The sequence below is a fragment of the Taudactylus pleione genome, unplaced genomic scaffold (assembly GCF_031769625.1).
Source record: "Taudactylus pleione unplaced genomic scaffold, aTauple2 ptg000092l, whole genome shotgun sequence".
NCBI classification, from domain to species: Eukaryota; Metazoa; Chordata; class Amphibia; order Anura; family Myobatrachidae; genus Taudactylus; species Taudactylus pleione.
In genome coordinates, this window is record NW_028284494.1 from 6093698 (window position 1) to 6111622 (window position 17925).

Genomic DNA, 17925 nt, shown 5'->3' on the forward strand with positions numbered 1-17925 from the left:
GAGAGAGGGAAGGTCTGAAGAGAGGAAGCAGGGATCCAGGAAGGAAAGTTGCCAAGGAATTTGGAGCTAGACCCAGGTGGATGATACATGACAGCTACAAGAAGGTGAACAGGTTGGAAGAGGTGAATAGCATGAAGCTCAAATGTAGAGAATGAAAGCGATGCTTCTGGGGGTATGAGTTGATAGGAGCAACCAGAGGATAGTAGGACCCCAACTCCACCAACATGGTGTCCCCCTCCAAGTTCACTACAGTCACTACAGCTGGTAGAAAATTTCCGAAAATAACAAGACAAAGGGCCTGATTCAAAGATGGATGTTAATGCGATCGCAGCTACAATTTTGTATGTAAAGCAGCTAATGTTAGCAAAGATCACCTGAGCATAAAGACGCCCACTGCATGCGATGACGCTTACCTGCGGAAATATCGGTAACATCGCCGCACATCGGCGGCCATCTTACCCTTGCGACAGGTCTGACCTACCACAGCCTTGGTAGCTCCCCTAACATGCAGAGCTGCATATGCACTCGCAGTGGCTAATTTATGCACTCCCATAAAACAGCGTTCAAACCAGCAGACACGCCTGCGTTTTTCTCACCACACCCCTGTCACCACCCTGAGCACGCAGTGTGGCTTATACGTATGTGCAATGGCAAATAATCACAAGATTGCGTGCGTAAATGCCTTTGCATCCGTCTTTAAGTCAGGCCCAAAGTTTAGTAAGAAAAAGCACATGTATGCCATTTTTTAAATGGAGCCAATATAGACTTTTAACTAAAACATCAACTAAAGTGCACTATTGTCAATGAATAGCTCTTCTTGCTACATACCACTTTCATTATTGGCTGGAATTCTCAGTGTGGCTTTAGGGGACCATCCGACATAATTGTAATACGCAACAGATATTATGTAGGCCTTATTGGATATATTCAGCAACATCTCATTCTGGTCTGTGGTTTTATTCTCCGCAGGAACAGTCAAGTCCTCCGGGTACCACTGAACAAAGTAGCCCAGTATTATTACAGATGAGTTTATATTGGGTCTTTCCTGTAGAAAATGCAAATAATCTGAATGGGACTGGTAGTCATATTAATATTACATTACGTTAACATTAACTAAATTACAGCATATATTATTTATATACAGAGGCGTAGATAGGGTCTTTGGCGCCCAGGGCAAAATGAAAAATGGAGTTCCCACCCCCAATTTTTTGCCAAAAAAGTGGGCGAGACTTCATGCAACAAGGAGCGTGGCCACTGAAACATGGGGGCGTGTCAACATGATACCCCTGTAGTAGTGCCCCTTATTCAATGCCCCAGTAGTAGTGCCCCTTATGCAATGCCCACTGTGGTAGAGCCCCTTATGCAATGCCCCCAGAAGCAGTGCCCCTTATGCAATGCCCACTGTAATAGTGTCCCTTATGCAATGTCCCCAGTAGCAGTGCCCCTTATGCAACACCCCCAGTAGCAGTTCCCCTTATGCAATGTCCCCTGTAGTAGTGTCCCTTATGCAATGCCCCCTGTAGTAGTGCCCCTTATGCAATGCCCCCTGTAGTAGTGCCCCTTATGAAGTGCCCCCAGTAGTAGGGCCCTTTATGCAGTGCTGTCTGCAGTAGTTCCCTTTATGTCCCCTGTAGTAGTGCCTCTTATGCAATGCCCCCTTTAGTAGTGCCCCTTATGCAGTGCCCCCAGTAGTAGCGCCAATTATGCAATGCCCCCAGTAGTAGTGCCCTTATGCAATGCCCCCATTAGTAGCACCCCATACGTATAAAACACAGACACACAGAACACAATACTATACTTACCCGAATCCCCGCTCCTGTGTCCGCTGCGATCCGCTCCTCCCGCTCTATAGGAGAGACGTCAAGACATCTCTCCCTTCACCCACTGCGGGAGCCGGAAGGTGGCACTCATGAGTGAGCTCCAGCCCAGTGTCACAACCCAAGCTTGTTACCCCTGCTGCTGGGTCACTTACTGCTCCCGTGGCCGGCAAGATTGCTACCTGAGGTCAGTTCATGCTTCCACTGTCATCCCTGTGAGACTCAGGCTTCATTGTTTTCGGCCTAGCACACATCCAGCCAGCCCTGGAGTACTGCTATCCCGATCACCTGATCGCGAACTGGCCAATCACTAGTCAGCCTGAGCCAGCCAATATCATATGACACTGCTCATCCAATCCTGGCTGACCCCGAGGTATATATTCCAGTCTCTGGCTCTCAGTCATTCCCAGTGCAATGTCTAGTTTAGTTCTTACTGAGTGAAGTGCAACTGTGCTCCAGTTACATTCATTTGTTATCCTGCTGGTGCAGTTCTGATTATATTTGCTGCACTAACTTGCTTTACAATTCTACACCTGTGTAATCAGCCTCTCAAGTTGTACAAGTTATTCCAGCCCTCTCCAGTGTGCTGGTTCCGTGCTAAAACTGTTTAAAGCTTACACCTGTGTGCTCCGGTGATATCAGCTGTTCCTGCTTCCCTGGTTCCGTTCCTGACTATTCTACAGCTACCATTCATTCTGGTTTTCGGTCTGCAAGTGGGTCGATGTTGGGGCGTGCGCAAGCCCCGGAGCGAGCGAGAAATCACTCGATCCAGGGCTCACAACAAAACGGGGCAGCTGTCGATATTGATCGACAGCTCGCCCCGTTTTGTAGGCGGGGAAGGGGGGGTGGCTGGCCAAACGGAGGCGTTGTCAAAGGAATGCCTGCCGTTTGTGGGCGGCCCTACTGACATCACTAGTGATGTCAGTAGTGGGCTTCCGGCTCTTTTAGAGCCGGAAGCTTACTGGGGCTTGCGGGAACGAGACCCTACCACAAGGGTCTCGTCGCAAGCCCAATGGTCGTGACCATCACGACCATCACCTGGCCACTCGCAAAAGCTGTGGGTGGTCACCCACAGTTTAGTGAGCAGCCAGGAGGCCGGCTCCAAAAAAACGCCCTGATTCAGAGCAAGCACTCTGAAAGAGCGTCCGGCTCTGAATCATGGCCTGTGTCCAGCCCTGTCATCATTAGAGTGCTCCCAGACTACAGAGGAAACCCAGTCCAAGTCTGGTAGATACTTCTGCCAAGATCTGCCACTCAAGTGTTCTGGACTACAGAACCAAGTAAGAAAAGTAATTTTTTATTATCAAGTAACAACACATTTCAGCCTGGTTAATCTACTACTACACCTTCTCTGCTACACACATCATACCATCAACAACACAGATATCCCTGGTGGTCTAGTGGGTACGATCCGGCATCTCTCTGCCGAGACCCGGGTTCGGTTCTCAGTCAGGGACGCATCTACTTCACATGTCAAGAGGTCTCCTCAGGCCTGCCAGCTTTGCTTACACACCTCCCACTTCTCAAACAGACATCTATCTGACCCAGGTTCCACAAACAAACACAAGCATGACACCCAGCGCCAGCCCTGGGTGCAGCAGCCAATAAAAATCTGTCTGACTCTTATTGGCTGCTAAAACAAACACACCGCCGCCGGGTAGTACACTCACTGTCAGTGAATGTACAACCCGACGGCGGTGGTGTGCTTGTTTTACTGTGTAGTACCGCGCACCGCACTGACCTAGACGGCACCCAGGGCACATGCCCCACTCGACAACCCCCCCCCCCGTTAGTTACGCCACTGTTTGAGATATATATATTATAAGGGCACAGTCGTCCCCTTATATTAAGGCTGCATCTAAAAAAACGGATTTCTCCATAGGGGGGGGCAGGGTGTTTAAGGGGCTACACCTCAAAAGCTATAGGAGGTACCAAGTTGAAATTTGGTAGGGGCGGGTAGAACTGTCGCCCGGTCCTGCATGCCAAATTTCAGGGCAAAAACATAAAAAGTTAGGACAAGGAGTAATCTAAAGCTCCAACTGTCACTCTTTTCTGACATTCTCAATTAGGAACCCTTTTCTGCTATAGTCTATGGGGGATTTTTGGGAAGGCATAACTCAGGGTAGGGGTGGAATTTAGACTTGGGGTTTGTTTTTTTAGGTAGCTATTGTGCCAGGGTACGTGTTTTTGCGGTTCAGGTAAATTATAAAGTTACAGTTTTTAAACTATTACCTCAAGAATGCGCCATTGTAGAGATAGGACTTTTCAACTTGTTGCGCAGCTGCAGTAGGAGCCTCCAGCAGGTGTAATAACTGTGGCTTCACTTGGGTGCACCAAGATGGCTGTCATTTGTGAGCTTTAGCGGTGGTGGGCTCAGGGGAAAGAAGCTGGCGTTAGCTGCAGCGGGAGCCAGCAGAAAGGCGCGGGGGGTAACGGGTGTCAGCTGCGGCCAGAACCCGGGGACAGTAGCGGGCTTTAGCGGTACCAGTGCGGGCAGCGGTAGTGCAGGAGTTAGGACCCAGGGGAGGTAACAGGACACAGTATGCAGGCTCGGATCTGGTAGATCCATGATGCCTGCTTCTGTGTTTAATTAAAAAAAAAATTTGTGGCCCCGCCCCCCAGAAAACAACCAGCACCGGGCTTTGGAGCCCCAGTACTGATTTTGCTAAATACAGGGGACAAACAACGTAGGGGTCCTCCGCATTAAGCAGAACCAGCACCAGGCTTCTCAGAACCAGTCCTGGTTGCCAAAATACGGGGGACAAATGACGTAGAGGTCCCCCGTATTTAGCGCAACCAGCACAGGACTCTGAGACAGTCTTGGTTCTGGAAATACAGGGGGAAAAAAATGTGTAGGGTCCCCCTGTATTTGCCAGAACCAGCACCAGACTCCTTCTAGCAGGGGGGTGAAGCCACAGCCAGGGGAGCTCTTTCACCAGGCCCCCCAGCCGCAGCATCACCCCTGACCGCTAGTCAGCCCAGCCAGGGATCCCTGTGGAGTTGAGGACCCCCCCAATAAAGGCGTCCCCCTCCTCAGGGCACCCCAGGCCCAGGCTGATAGCCCAGGGCTATTCCCAGCACCCCTGTAAAGTGTGGTGCATATGAAAATATAAATATTGTCTTTTGCTGTGGAACTACAGTTCCCAGCAAGCCTCCCCCGCATGCTGGTATTTGGAGAACCACAAGTATCAGCATGCGGGGCATTACGGGCTTGCTGGTACTTTTAGTTCCACAGCAAAAGCAATATAAAAAAAAAAACACAACACACCATAGAGAAGTACAATTTTATTAAAACATACATATACACACACATGTACTCACACATGCACACACTATCTCACATACTCACCTAGTATCCATGAAGCCAATCTGTCCTCTTCTCCAGTAGATAATCCAATGGGAAGTACCTGTAATAAAAATTCCATACTCACCTCCTCCTATGCGTAGATCAGGTCCTCTTCACACAATCCAGGGTCTTGGCGAAAAAAAAAAAACGAGATACGCGGACCCTCACACATAATACTGCCCGAATGACAGCTCCGCCTGGGATTTCAGTACAGAAATCCCGGTGCGGAGCGCTCATTGGCTGAGAGAGGCGAGTCTTCCGCCTCTCAGCCAATGAGCTGTTCTCACCATTGACTTCAATGGTGAGAACCAAGCGTGCCCTTTTCAAATGAGTTTTCAAATGCCCATTGAAGTTTTGAAATTCAAAGATGGCCGCCACGAGCCAATTATGGCTCGCGACGTCATCGCCCCGCCCCCTCGGCTGGCTAAATATAGCCAGCGAGAGGCCCTGTCCATTCAGTCGACGGCCGGTGAGCTGGAGAGACCAGCTGAAGAGAGAAGACACCGCAGAAGCCCTGGATGGGCGGCGGCCACGCAAAAGAGCTTAATGCAAGCCGCGCTCCAGGTGAAGATGCCGTAAAAGTCCTGGGGGAGCGGCAGCCATGTAAAAGAGCTTAATGGCTTGCGCCCCACAGGTGAAGGTGCAGCATAATAAAATACTTAAAAAAATGGTGTCTGTGTTTTATTTCAATATTTCTTTTGCAGGGGTACTAATGCCCCGCCTGCTGGTACTTGTGGTTCTCCAAGTACCAGTATGCGGGGATGCCTGCTGGGACCTGTAGTGCTACCTGTAGTACTACTGCAAAAGACAATATTTATATTTTCATATGCACCACACTTTACATAATCAATCCGGCACCCACCGCCCAGGGGTGCTGGGGATAGCCCCGGGCTATCAGCCTAGGCCTGGGGTGCCCTGAGGAGGGGGACCCCTTTATTGGGGGGTCCCCAACTCCCCAGGGTTCCCCGGCCTGGGCTGACTAGCGGTCAGGGGTGATGCTGCAGCTGGGGCACCCAGTGAAAGGGCTCCCCTGGTTGTGGCATTAACGCCCCCCCCCCCACTAGGAGGAGTCTGGTGCTAGCTCTGGTAAATACAGGGGGACCCTAGGCATTTTTCCACCCTGTAATTCCAAATCCAGGACCGGCTCAGAGCCCTCTGCTGGTTGCACTAAATACGGGGGACCCCCTACATCATGTGTCCCCCGTATTTTGGCAAGTAGGACTGGTTCTGAAAAGCCTGGTGCTGGTTGTGCTTAATATGGGGGACCCCCACGGCGTTTATCCCCTGTACTTAGCACAACCAGTACTGGGGCTCCAAAGCCCGATGCTGGTTGGCCTCTAGGGGGTGGGGCTATGCCTTCTTTTTTTTTTACACATTCAATTTTTAACAGATGTGTAGATGGATCTCAATGCTGCATTCGTGCATCTGTGACTTATTGATTTGATTTTCTCAGGTGCATACGCACTACCAGTAAGCCCTCTGTCGCCCACTGATGCCCCCTTTGCACTGCACCGCTGCCACTGGTCTGCACCACCGCTGCTGCCGCTACCCCACACGCCTACAGCCATCTCACACTCTGCCCCTTCCAAACCAACCTCCTGTGTTCTGTCCCCTCTTCCACCTGCGTTAGTGTATCATTTTGTTGCCCTTCTCCCCTGCAGGTAGCCCGGTTAGCTCATCCAAACCCTGATAGTTAATACATTTTAAAAAAGCTATGAAATTCCATAGACAAAAAACCTTACAGTTTGACATGTCCCATTAAGGCTACTTAGACATGATCTGAAATTTCACAAAACCTATTGATTTTCTGCCACTCAAACTTCAAAAAGCAATGAAATTATGATCATTAAGGCTGACGCCTTAATGGACGTGTTCCTTGCGCAATACAGACATGGTATGCCATCACACCCTGTGGTTAACTGCAGATTTGGCACTCTCACAGAATGAGATTGCTGTCAGTCACAAAATGGTGGAGCTGCTAAATCACAGAATTGTGTGCTCATTGGAATACACACACGAGTCTATGCAACTGAGGTTTGAGCAGTTATGTGGCTCCCACATCCCACTCAGCGCCCATTGTTTTTTAAAGTTTGGTGGCAGAAAAACAAATAGGTTTTGTGAAATTTCAGATCATGTCTAAGGAGATTTAATGGTACATGTAAAACCGTAAGGTTTTTTGTCTAAAATTTATATATAATAAATATATATATATATATATATATATATATATATATATATAATATTAGTAACGCCGGCACTCCACAGTATGAGTTACACTTGCCCCGGTGTCCTCAGGGGGTTGAAGAAACCAAAATATATGTTAAAGCAATCTGCGGCACTCACAGGACCTGGAAAGTAAGACTCCAGACGGTCCACGTTTGACGTTTCAGTCAAGACGACCTTTATCAAGAACGGTTCTTGATAAAAGTCATCAGTCTTATTTTCCAGGTCCTGCGGGCACCGTAGATTGTATAACTAATTACATTATATATATATATATATAGAAATATATATATATATATATACACGCACACACATACATATATTTATATATATATATATATATAATGTATTATTATTTATTTATGTTTAAAAAAAAGAAATCGGCTCTCCAAGATCAGATTCCAAACACCAAAAGTGTTTATTTAGGCATATAGCAACATTTCAGGCAGCTTTGTGCCTTGTGTCAAGCTTGGAGCCGGCAGCTACAGAGGCACAGTGACGAGATGCAGGTGTTCGTGCCGGAGAAACACAGGGGTGAGGGGTGCGCTGCAAAGAGGAAGAATGAGGCTGGAGATTGAGAGACATAAAGGGTGATGAGGCTGGTGGTGGAGAGACAGATAGGGGGACGAGGCTGGAGAGACACAGGGTGGATGAGCCGATGGGGGTCCAGCCTGTACTTCTGGGGAGGAATAGGGCCCCAAAAACATGAGTGTACCGGGTTCTGGGATTTCTGTTGCTGGCCCTGCCCATTGTATGAACAAACCAATCCACATAGTGTGCTTCTCCCAAGCAATTGAGCAAAACGGTTACTGAAACTCTGCCTATCAACCAATCAGCTCCTAACTGTCATTGTACCAACCAATCAGCTTCTAACTGTCATTGTACCAACCAATCAGCTTCTAACTGTCATTGTACCAACCAATCAGTTTCTAACTGCCATTGTACTGTACAGACTGTGTTTGAAAAATGACAGTTAGAAGGTGATTGGTTGGTACTTTATCTCCATCCACTTTAGCTCTCTTCAAATGTTTGACACATCAACCCCTTAAGCTGGCCACACATTTACAGATAATCTGTCCAACCAGCAAACTAGTTGATTGGTTGGAATGAAAATCTGGTAAGGTATGAAAGCAAATGACAATCAGCAATTTGCTCCCAAATGCCGGAAAATGGACAAAAACCGTTGTTTGAACAAATCGTTTAGATCAAACATTTAACAAACTTGTCTGACGACCATTTTCATCTGTTTTCTGACATTTAAGAGCAAATTGCTGATCATCAGTTACTCCCATACGTTACCAGATTTTCATTCCAACCAACCAACTAGTTGGCTGGTATGCAATCGGGAAGCCGACTGCCTAAATACCGGCAGCCGGCTTCCCGACTGTCATATCCCGGCAAGGGTGAAATGCCGGGCGTCTAGATGTAGACGCCCGGCATTTCCCCGACGCCGGGAGACCGGCGCACGGCATCCCGAACGTAGTGATGCCGGGCGCCGCGAGCGGACAGCCGCGGTGGGGAGGGTTAGGTTTAGGGCTCCCGGGGGGGACTTAGGGTTAGGCACCCCCCCGGGAGGGTTAGGGTTAGGCTAGGGGGAGGGAGGGTTAGGGTTAGGCACCCAGGGGGGGGACTTAGGGTTAGGCACCCCCCCGGGGGACTTAGGTTTAGGCAGCTGGGAAGGGGGGATTAGGGTTAGGCACTTGGGGGGAGGTTAGGGTTAGGCACCCCTAAGGAGGGTTAGGGTTAGGGGGGTTAGGTTAGTTTAGACAATACTTAACTATCCACGATCGGGATTTCCAGCTCTGTTGGGCTACCGCTGCCGGGATCTCTGCTGATGTCGGGCTGCCGCTGCCAGGAATCGAACCGTCGGCCATGCGGCCGGCGGTATTTCATAAAAATTCCAGTTGGCTGGTTGGACAGATAATCTTTAGATGTGTGGCCAGCTTTAGTTAGAGAGGCAGCAACCTCCTGCAGAGAACTAAAATGGAGCATGATAAATACTAATTCCATGTAGAATTTTCAGTTTTCATTTATTTATTAATTACCCGTTAGTTATATAGCGCACACATATTCCGCAGCGCTTTACAGAGAATATTTGGCCATTCACATCAGTCCCTGCCCCAGTGGAGCTTACAATCTGTATTCCCTACACATGCTCACACACATACACACTAGGGTTAATTTGTGTTGGGAGCCAATTAACCTACCAGTATATTTTTGGAGTGTGGGAGGAAACCGGAGCACCCGGAGGAAACCCAACTCCGCACAGTTAGGGCCGTGGTGGGAATCGAACCCACGACCTCAGTGCTGTGAGGCAGTAATGCCAACTATTACACCATCTGTGCAGTTCAGTAATATACAGCATTTACCATATAGAAATGGCAAGTAGTGGCATTACTTTATCTTAAAAGAGCTTTCCCACAGAACTCCATCGTATTTTACCACATGGTGATTATTCTGTATCCATATTCACTCCCAAATCGTCTGAATTCTATTTGCAATGAATCACAGCACGGCGAAATTGTAATATTTTTTTATTATTATTTTAGCCTCTCCCTGCACAGACAGAAATGACTGACTGCCCCACTTACAGGGTTGTGCTGAGGAACGAGGGTTATCACACTGTGGGATGGTTTCTGAATCTGACGCGGCTGCGCCCATGTGAGATTCTTTTGCTGGTATTGCTTCTGCAACTTTATGCATGCCACTACAAGTCCTTCCCTGGTGTACAGCCGTGAGTCTGCATGTGCCAGGACTGAGACGCCCACTCCTAGCATCTTTAGATGCTCAAATACTGCCTGTTGTGTCTTTTGACACCACCATTGTCGTATCATCGAAACTTGCATCAGCCCTATGGTAGGTGCAGATTTTTTCCACCTGAGTATGGCCTCCAATGTAAGTAAATGTCTGTGTACGCAACCACTTCCATAAGACTGACCATCACCATGCGTCTGAATACCCACCTCCCTGTCACTGCCCAGTAACTCCCAATACATTTTCAATACACTTCTGCGTGCATGCATCTGAAATCACTACTGTGACTGTGTCAATTGGGAAATAAAAGTAGTGTTACTGAAACGCATGCACAGAAAAAACTGCGTTCGACATCAACTCAAAATCAGGCCCTGTGAGAGGAAGCCTAGATTTATCTGGTCAGCCAACCACGCTAGGTTAGAGCAACAACAGCTATTCCAGAGAAGGCCAGCAGGGAGCGCAAATGTGACACTCAGGCATTCCAACCTATGCATTTCATTAGGACATCTCATTGCTTCACAGCACAATACCTTCCATTTCACATGTACCAATCTGTTGCTGTTTGATGAACTGATCACTCTCCATAGTTCAACAGCGTGAGAAGGTGCTGAAAACACAAAGAAACAATATTAATTCCACTCAAAGCAAAGTTAAAGCTGGGTAGACACCAGACGATATGTTGGACGATCTGTCGTTTTGAGGCGAATCGGAATGACACATCGTCCAGTGTGTACGCACTATTGCGTGCTCCCGTGCGTCATTCGGCGTATCTTCAGATCTGCCGCCTATTGATTATACCAACCGCATCCAGAAGCATGGTGACGGCCACTGAATCTTTAGATTGGCCTGCACTGCAGGCAGAACTGAAGATAAAATGAACGACGCACGGGAGCGCACAATAGTGCATACACACTGGACAATGTGGACAATTTGTCGTTCCAATTTGCCTCAAAACATTTTACTAGTCATATGGATTGCTGTGTCATCGAAATAACTGATTGTTACCATATACTGCCAATCTAGAGCCACGAATGGTCGGCAAAATCCAATATGTTGCGAATTCTGATTCGCCGATTACAGTCATTGTTACGTCGTAATCGGTTATTGCTGAACCCCATACATTGCAGATTATATTACAAAATCATTGACAAAATGATGAATGGTTCAATTGATTGTGGTAGTATGGGTCTCATTAGGCTGCACAGCCATGGTACATACGCCATATTGGTTGTATGAGTGTTAGCTGAAGCTCATTAGCTCATTCCAATTATCCCACAGCAGTTTTTCCCACATAGTTTCAAGAAAGTAATATAAATTATCTGACAGGAACCCTTGTCTACAGGTGCATCATGAGTTGCCAGCCGTATATCCATTCCTATAATAAGCTGATAATGATTTTTAATAACCTCTCATGTGTTCAAGCCAACCTACCTTGCTCTGCTGTTCTTCCTTTTATCTCTTCACCCCACTCACTCCATAGAATTTGGCCACTGTTTCCGATACATCTCAGTGACATGGCATACTCTGTGACAGCGTTGAGTCCTGTGAGATTATAACTCATCTCTTCCACTCTTTCCATATTAATACTAAGACAATAGTTCTGGAATTACAATACTGAGATTACTAAAAAGTAGGGATGTGCAGGCTCGGATAGGTTCGAGTTTGCACGTGGAGTTCGGATTTTTCCCTCCAAAAAAACGGAACTCAGAACGAGGCAAAACGTCATCTTACATGGACGAACATCATCATTCCTGGACAAAAGACCAGGAATGATGATGTTCGTCCATGTAAGATGACGTTTTGCCTCGTTCTGAGTTCCGTTTTTTTGGAGGGAAAAATCCGAACTCAACGTGCAAACTCGAACCTATCCGAGCCTGCACATCCCTACTAAAAAGTCATGCAATTGCATTTGTTAGTATTATTCGGAGTTAAAGGAGGCCAAATGCGGACATTCAAGATAGCACTTTGGTATGTTTAAAGCATCCACCTGGCTGGCGCTCCATCTATACGGGATGTAGTTGAAATTCCGGCTGTCGGGAGCCGGAATACCAACACCAATCAGAATCCCAGGGCCGGCATCCCGACGGTAATTATTGGGGTTAGGTTTAGGCACAAGAGGGGGAGGGTTAGGTTTAGGCACAAGAGGGGGAGGGTTAGAATTAGGCACAAGAGGGGGAGGGTTAGAATTAGGCACAAGAGGGGGAGGGTTAGGTTTAGGCACAAGGGGGGGAGAGTTAGGTTTAGGCACAGGGGGGGAGAGTTAGGTTTAGGCACAAGGGGGGGGAGGGTTAGGTTTAGGCACAAGGTGGGGAGGGTTAGGTTTAGGCACAAGGGGGGGTTAGGTTTAGGCACAAGGGGGGGAGGGTTAGGTTTAGGCACAAGGGGGGGGTTAGGTTTAGGCACAAGGGGGGGTAGGATTAGGGTGCTGGGAAGGAGGGTTAGGGGTAGGATACTTACTGACAGGTGTCGGTATCCTAACCCTGTCGGGATGCAGGCATCGGGATTCTGACTGCCAGGATCCCGAGCGCCGACATCCCGTTCCCAACCCACGTATACAATATTAGTAATTACATATACATACTGACCCATTCAGCAGCCATTAGCTCTCTGTACCGTAGGCTACATTTCACATCTAATCCATCCGGTGCCAGAGTAGGTCTTCTCCATGACAATACAAATGATGGAGCCGCAACTGGTAGGGTTTTCAAAGAGAGAACTTCAGGGGGGTCCATTTTAACTAAATAAATCAAACAGATTTTCCATTCATTTCCCTGACCATTATTATAATATTTTCTCATTTCAGTCTATAATGCAAGAGATCTAAAATAAAGTTACTGTAAATTAAAACACATAGTAGATACTTGTAAATGTCCTAGGGTAAGATACATTCATCCTCTGAACAGCAATAATAGAAAAGTTACCATCTAGATGGGAGGAGGTGTAATAAAAGTGAAGTTATTAACATAATGGGTGGTGAGATTTAGAGATATATTGGGGTATCGTGCTGTGTGTATGGCGGTCAGCTGACCGCCCGTACACTTGCAAGAGAGGCCGCGGGGAGGGGGGCGCGACACGGCCCCAGCCAGCGGGAATCGTGGCCAGATGATGGTTATTCAGTGTGTAAGAACAAACATCATCTGCAGATATATCTGTAAGGTGTGTACCCAGCTTTAGAAAGAGCAAGTAACTGTGTATTTGGTAAAACCATGCAGCACTGCAGATGGGGCAGACTTAAAATGTGCAGAGAATTAGATTTTGGAAGAGTGTGTCCAAACTGACATCTAAATTGCAGTGTAAAAATAAAGCTGTCCAGTATTTGTGAGCTACATGCAAAAGCAGCCAGTATATACCCCATACTTTGCCAAATCTCCTTGATTGTCAGGGACACTCCCTGAAATCGTAGCAATCTCCCTGAGTGCACCTTACCGCCATTATGTAGCTGTTATATAAATTTACTTGGGGAAAAAAAAAAGAAATCAGAATCTGTGCCATTTCCCTGCATTGGTTATAAGGCACAATGGCCGCGTCAGTCGGCTGCCGGCCACCAGAGTGAGAGGAGGGGCCCGTGTCGGGGGATGCACACGGGCCTCCTCCTCTCTAAAGAAGCCCCTGAAATCACTAATATGATGCCATAGCTAGTTACACATGTAGGGACTATTGGAAAGTATGAGAAACATTTAGATACCTTCCAACATTTGCAAGTGTGAAACGGGGCACTAATGCTGTCATATGTAGCATTCTTTGTCTTGCAGAGTCAGTTTATTGATTGATCTCACACATCATTTCTGTTATGTCAATGGGGGAGATGCACTAAGTCCTGGAGAGAGATAAGTAGCAACCAATCAGCTCCTGTCATTTTGCAGGCTTGAAAGGTTTGAAAAATGACAGTTATTAGCTTATTGGTTGGTACTTTCTCTTTACAAGGCTAAGTACATTTCCCCTCATGTATGAATTAGGGATGGCCATCTATGGTTACCATCATTGGGCCCATCGGTGATTACCATCGATGGCACACAAACCATCTATGGTGAACAGTCGATGGTTTAATCCCCCTCGCGGGCCAATGAAAAATGGGGGTGGGACTAAGCAGGTGCCGGGGAACCATTGGTTCTCTGCCAACGATAGCAAAAGTAGTTTACATCGGCCAACAAGCATCGATGTGTTGGAAACATCGATTCTCAACCCTAGTATGAATCGTTCTCTTACCACTTCTAGTGTAACTCCATATTGCCCTCCATGCTCCCTAAATGTCTGCTCCAGTCAGCAGCAATGTGTCAGCACTCAGCAGGGACATTAGTCATCTAGTAGCCCAGTGTCAGCACTCAGCAGGGACATAAGGCGGCCAGCAGCACTGTCAGCACTCAGCAGGCACATTAGGCGGCCAGCAGCACCGTGTCAGCACTCAGCAGGGACATCAGTTGGCCAGCAGCACCATGCCAGCAGGTACAATGGACATCTAGCAGACAAACTAATGTCCAGTAACCATAGCAGTGAGGTAGTTTGTGTGTACTGTGTGCATTTGTGAACTAGCAAATGAAAAGTAGACACAGGAAAAGTAATGGTGATTTTTTTTTTTTACCCATAGAGCGACCTGAAAAAAAACTGACAGATGGTTCACTAGCTCTAATGTTATGGCAGAACAGCTTGGTCAGGCTTTTGCAAGGTAAAAGCAACATATGAGCCCTACATCAGGGGCCATTATTGAATTCATGGAGGACTTCTAATGTAAATTAAAATTTGGAAGAGAATGAAACCTAACACTATCTTCCTGAGCATAATTGTTTTGTCAAGCAGAATATTTTTGATCCGAGCATTACATATCCTATCTATTTATCTATCTATCTAATCTATTCCATCCATCGGCTGATTGGAAAGTAATGAGACTGATGTTTTATTCAGATTTAGATGACTCCACAGGATCTGAACAGTTTTCTTTTTCAAGGTCCTTCACATTCAATACATTTTTTTTCTTGCAGCATATCAACAATTCAAAGACTTTTTTTTTCTGCGTAGTCGTTTTTTCAGGGTTGGAAAGGCCCAGAGATCACAGGGCGCTAAGTCCCGGCTATATGGAGGGTGTTCCAGTGCTGTCCCATCAATTTCATTCAGTGTTGACATTGCTACAGCAGCCACATGTGGTCGGGCATCGTCTTGGAGGAAAAACACTTTCTTCAGCAAATGTGGTCTTTTCTTCCTCATAGCTCCACGCAAATGGGTTTTCAGGACGTTTGCATAGTAGTCACCATTAATTCTCTGTCCATGGGGAACCCAGTGCTGTAGGATTATACCGTGCGTATCAAAGAACAGCAGCAGCATGACTTTACACGCCGAAGGGATCACACAGAATTTTTTGGGCAGAGGCGAATTCACGTGTTTCCCATACACTGCACTGTTTGGATTCTGGATCATAATGACAAATCCATGATTCACCACACGCCACAATCAATGTCAGGGAATCGGGCATCCCCTCCGACATTCGAAAAGTGTTCTTGCAAGATTCAACTCGTCGTCGCATCTGCTCTTCCGTGAGATTTCTGGGTACCCACCTGGCACACGCGATGCATTTTCAGTTCCTTTGTCACAATATGCTGAACCCGTTGGAATGAGATGCCAAGTGAAGCCGAAAGTTTGTGTAAAGCTACCTTCTGTCATTGTGCAACATCTCCGCAGCTTTGGCAATGTTGGCATCTGTAACGGTGGTGGATGGTCTCCCAGAACGCGCTTCGTCAGTCACTCGCATAGTACCCTCTTTGAAGTGCTTCATCCAGTGAAATACTGCAGCATGGCGGCTAATGGTTTCTCCACCGTATATTTGCTGTAACATTTCATGAGTTTAATTTCCGCTTTTTCCAAGTTTAACATAAAATTCAATCACACATCTCTGACGTAATCTCACAGACACGTCTTCCTCTTCCACCATGACGAAACGTACGAAGATCTTCCACTCGCTGTGACCAAACAAAGAAGACTACAGCAGTCCCAACCACTTGTTCAGACACACCGATGTATGAGATTCACAATAACCAGCATAGCGCTGCCCTGTCTACCTATGGGACAGAAAAACAGAGGCAGTCTCATTACTTTTCAATCAGCCCTCATTTGTATGTGTGTATGTATATATTTCAATTTTAGTGAACAATTTAGTTATTCTGATACAGAGGCTGAGAATATTTTATATGCACTGAGATTAGATGATGATGTTCCAGCACCCACAGCAGAGCTTCTTTATGGTCAATGGCTGAAATTAAAACAGAAAGAGTGTGATTTTGTTTATCATGGAATTAGTCTTTCAGACATACTATAAGAACAACATATAATGTAGCATTTTGTCAAAGATGGATTGCAATTTTGAATAAGTGCTCCATGGATCTTCTATTACTAGTAATCGAAGAATCCACAAGGGAGCCGAATTCTATTAATGAAAAACTGGGGGTGTTTGAGAAGGATCATAAAACCACCTTAACCCAGGACCCCAAAAACAACTGGGGAGATAAGCTCAATGTACAAATTGAACAATATAAAATATCTCATCACCTTTAAGAAAAACAAATTACATAAGGTCCAGTTCGATTATGAGCAGAGGAGGGTGTATCCTTGGTTAAGCAATGCCCATGTACATAATGACCGGTTTTCTTCTCAGCGACAAAGACGAGAGCGTTATAGATACAAGGAGGTAGGAGGCACTAGTACTAGTGAAACCGAATCACTTCCATTTACCTCGACTGACAATACACTCCCTTTAGGCCTACAAACGTGTTTCACCGTGTACAGTCCCATTATAAGCCAACAAGGAGGGCGATGCAGAACCAGAGGCAATCTCAACAAAAGGCCGCCTCGCAGGTAGAAGATGTTGTAATAAATCTCTCATCATGCCCTTTATCAGAACTGGAACAACACATATTATCAAAAGGGTTGTCATTTGTCCCTACTGAAAGTATTGACTCATTTCAATGGAAGGTAGACATGTACCGATTTAATCGCACATTACGGCTAAAAGATCACTTTGGCAAGTTTGCCCCACAAACAGGGATTGATTCACAAAGACCCTTGCAGTTATAAAAGTTACAGTCACGCTCTAGCTTTGACCCAGTGACACAAAATGCTGCAATTAAGACTTATACCCGACTTTTGGAGGATGAATGTAGTCATCAGGATTCTAGATGCTACACTAGAGGAAATTTATCCATAGAGGAGAGGGATGCTCTACATGGCCTGACCCAAAGGAAATACATTATTATTAGTTCAACAGACAAAGGGGGAGCTGTGGTGGTGCAGGATTTTTATTATTATAGAAATGTGTTTGAGACAATTGCAGGACGTGTCTACATATGAACTGCTTCAAAGAGCCCCTACTGCTTCTTATAAATGTGAATTAGATCAGCTTTTAGAGCAGGGGTCGGGAAACTTTTTTACCTTTTACCCCAAAATATATTTAGATACGCCGAAGTTACCCCCTTGATTTGAAAGGAAGGAAATCCTATAGTAGTGCCCCCATACAATGCTCCTGTAGCAGTGCCACAGTTCTGCCCCTGTAGCAGTGCCCCCATAGTTCTGCCCCTGTAGCAGTGCCCCCATAGTTATGCCCCTGTAGCAGTGCCCCCATAGTTATGCCCCTGTAGCAGTGCCCCCATAGTTATGGTCCTGTAGCAGTGCCCCCATAGTTATGCCCCTGTAGCCAGGGGCGTAGGGAGGGCGGTTCCAGTGGAGCACAAGCTGCGGGAGCCGAAAATGTCAGAGGGCGGCGGCGCTGACTTAACTTTTAAGTTAAGTCTGACTCTAGCAGAC

General features: G+C 46.6%; 1 protein-coding gene across 1 annotated transcript in view; it reads right to left on the reverse strand.

The window, feature by feature from the left end:
• Window positions 1–17925, reverse strand: part of IL31RA (interleukin 31 receptor A) — a 79579-nt gene that overhangs the window by 41780 nt on the left and 19874 nt on the right. Inside the window, exons 5-8 of the mRNA XM_088469449.1 lie at window positions 12726–12877; window positions 11572–11740; window positions 10671–10747; window positions 829–1045 (exon numbers count right to left, since the gene is read on the reverse strand). Coding sequence (XP_088325575.1) covers window positions 829–1045; window positions 10671–10747; window positions 11572–11740; window positions 12726–12877 — 615 coding nt within the window. The remainder of the gene's footprint in view (window positions 1–828; window positions 1046–10670; window positions 10748–11571; window positions 11741–12725; window positions 12878–17925) is intronic.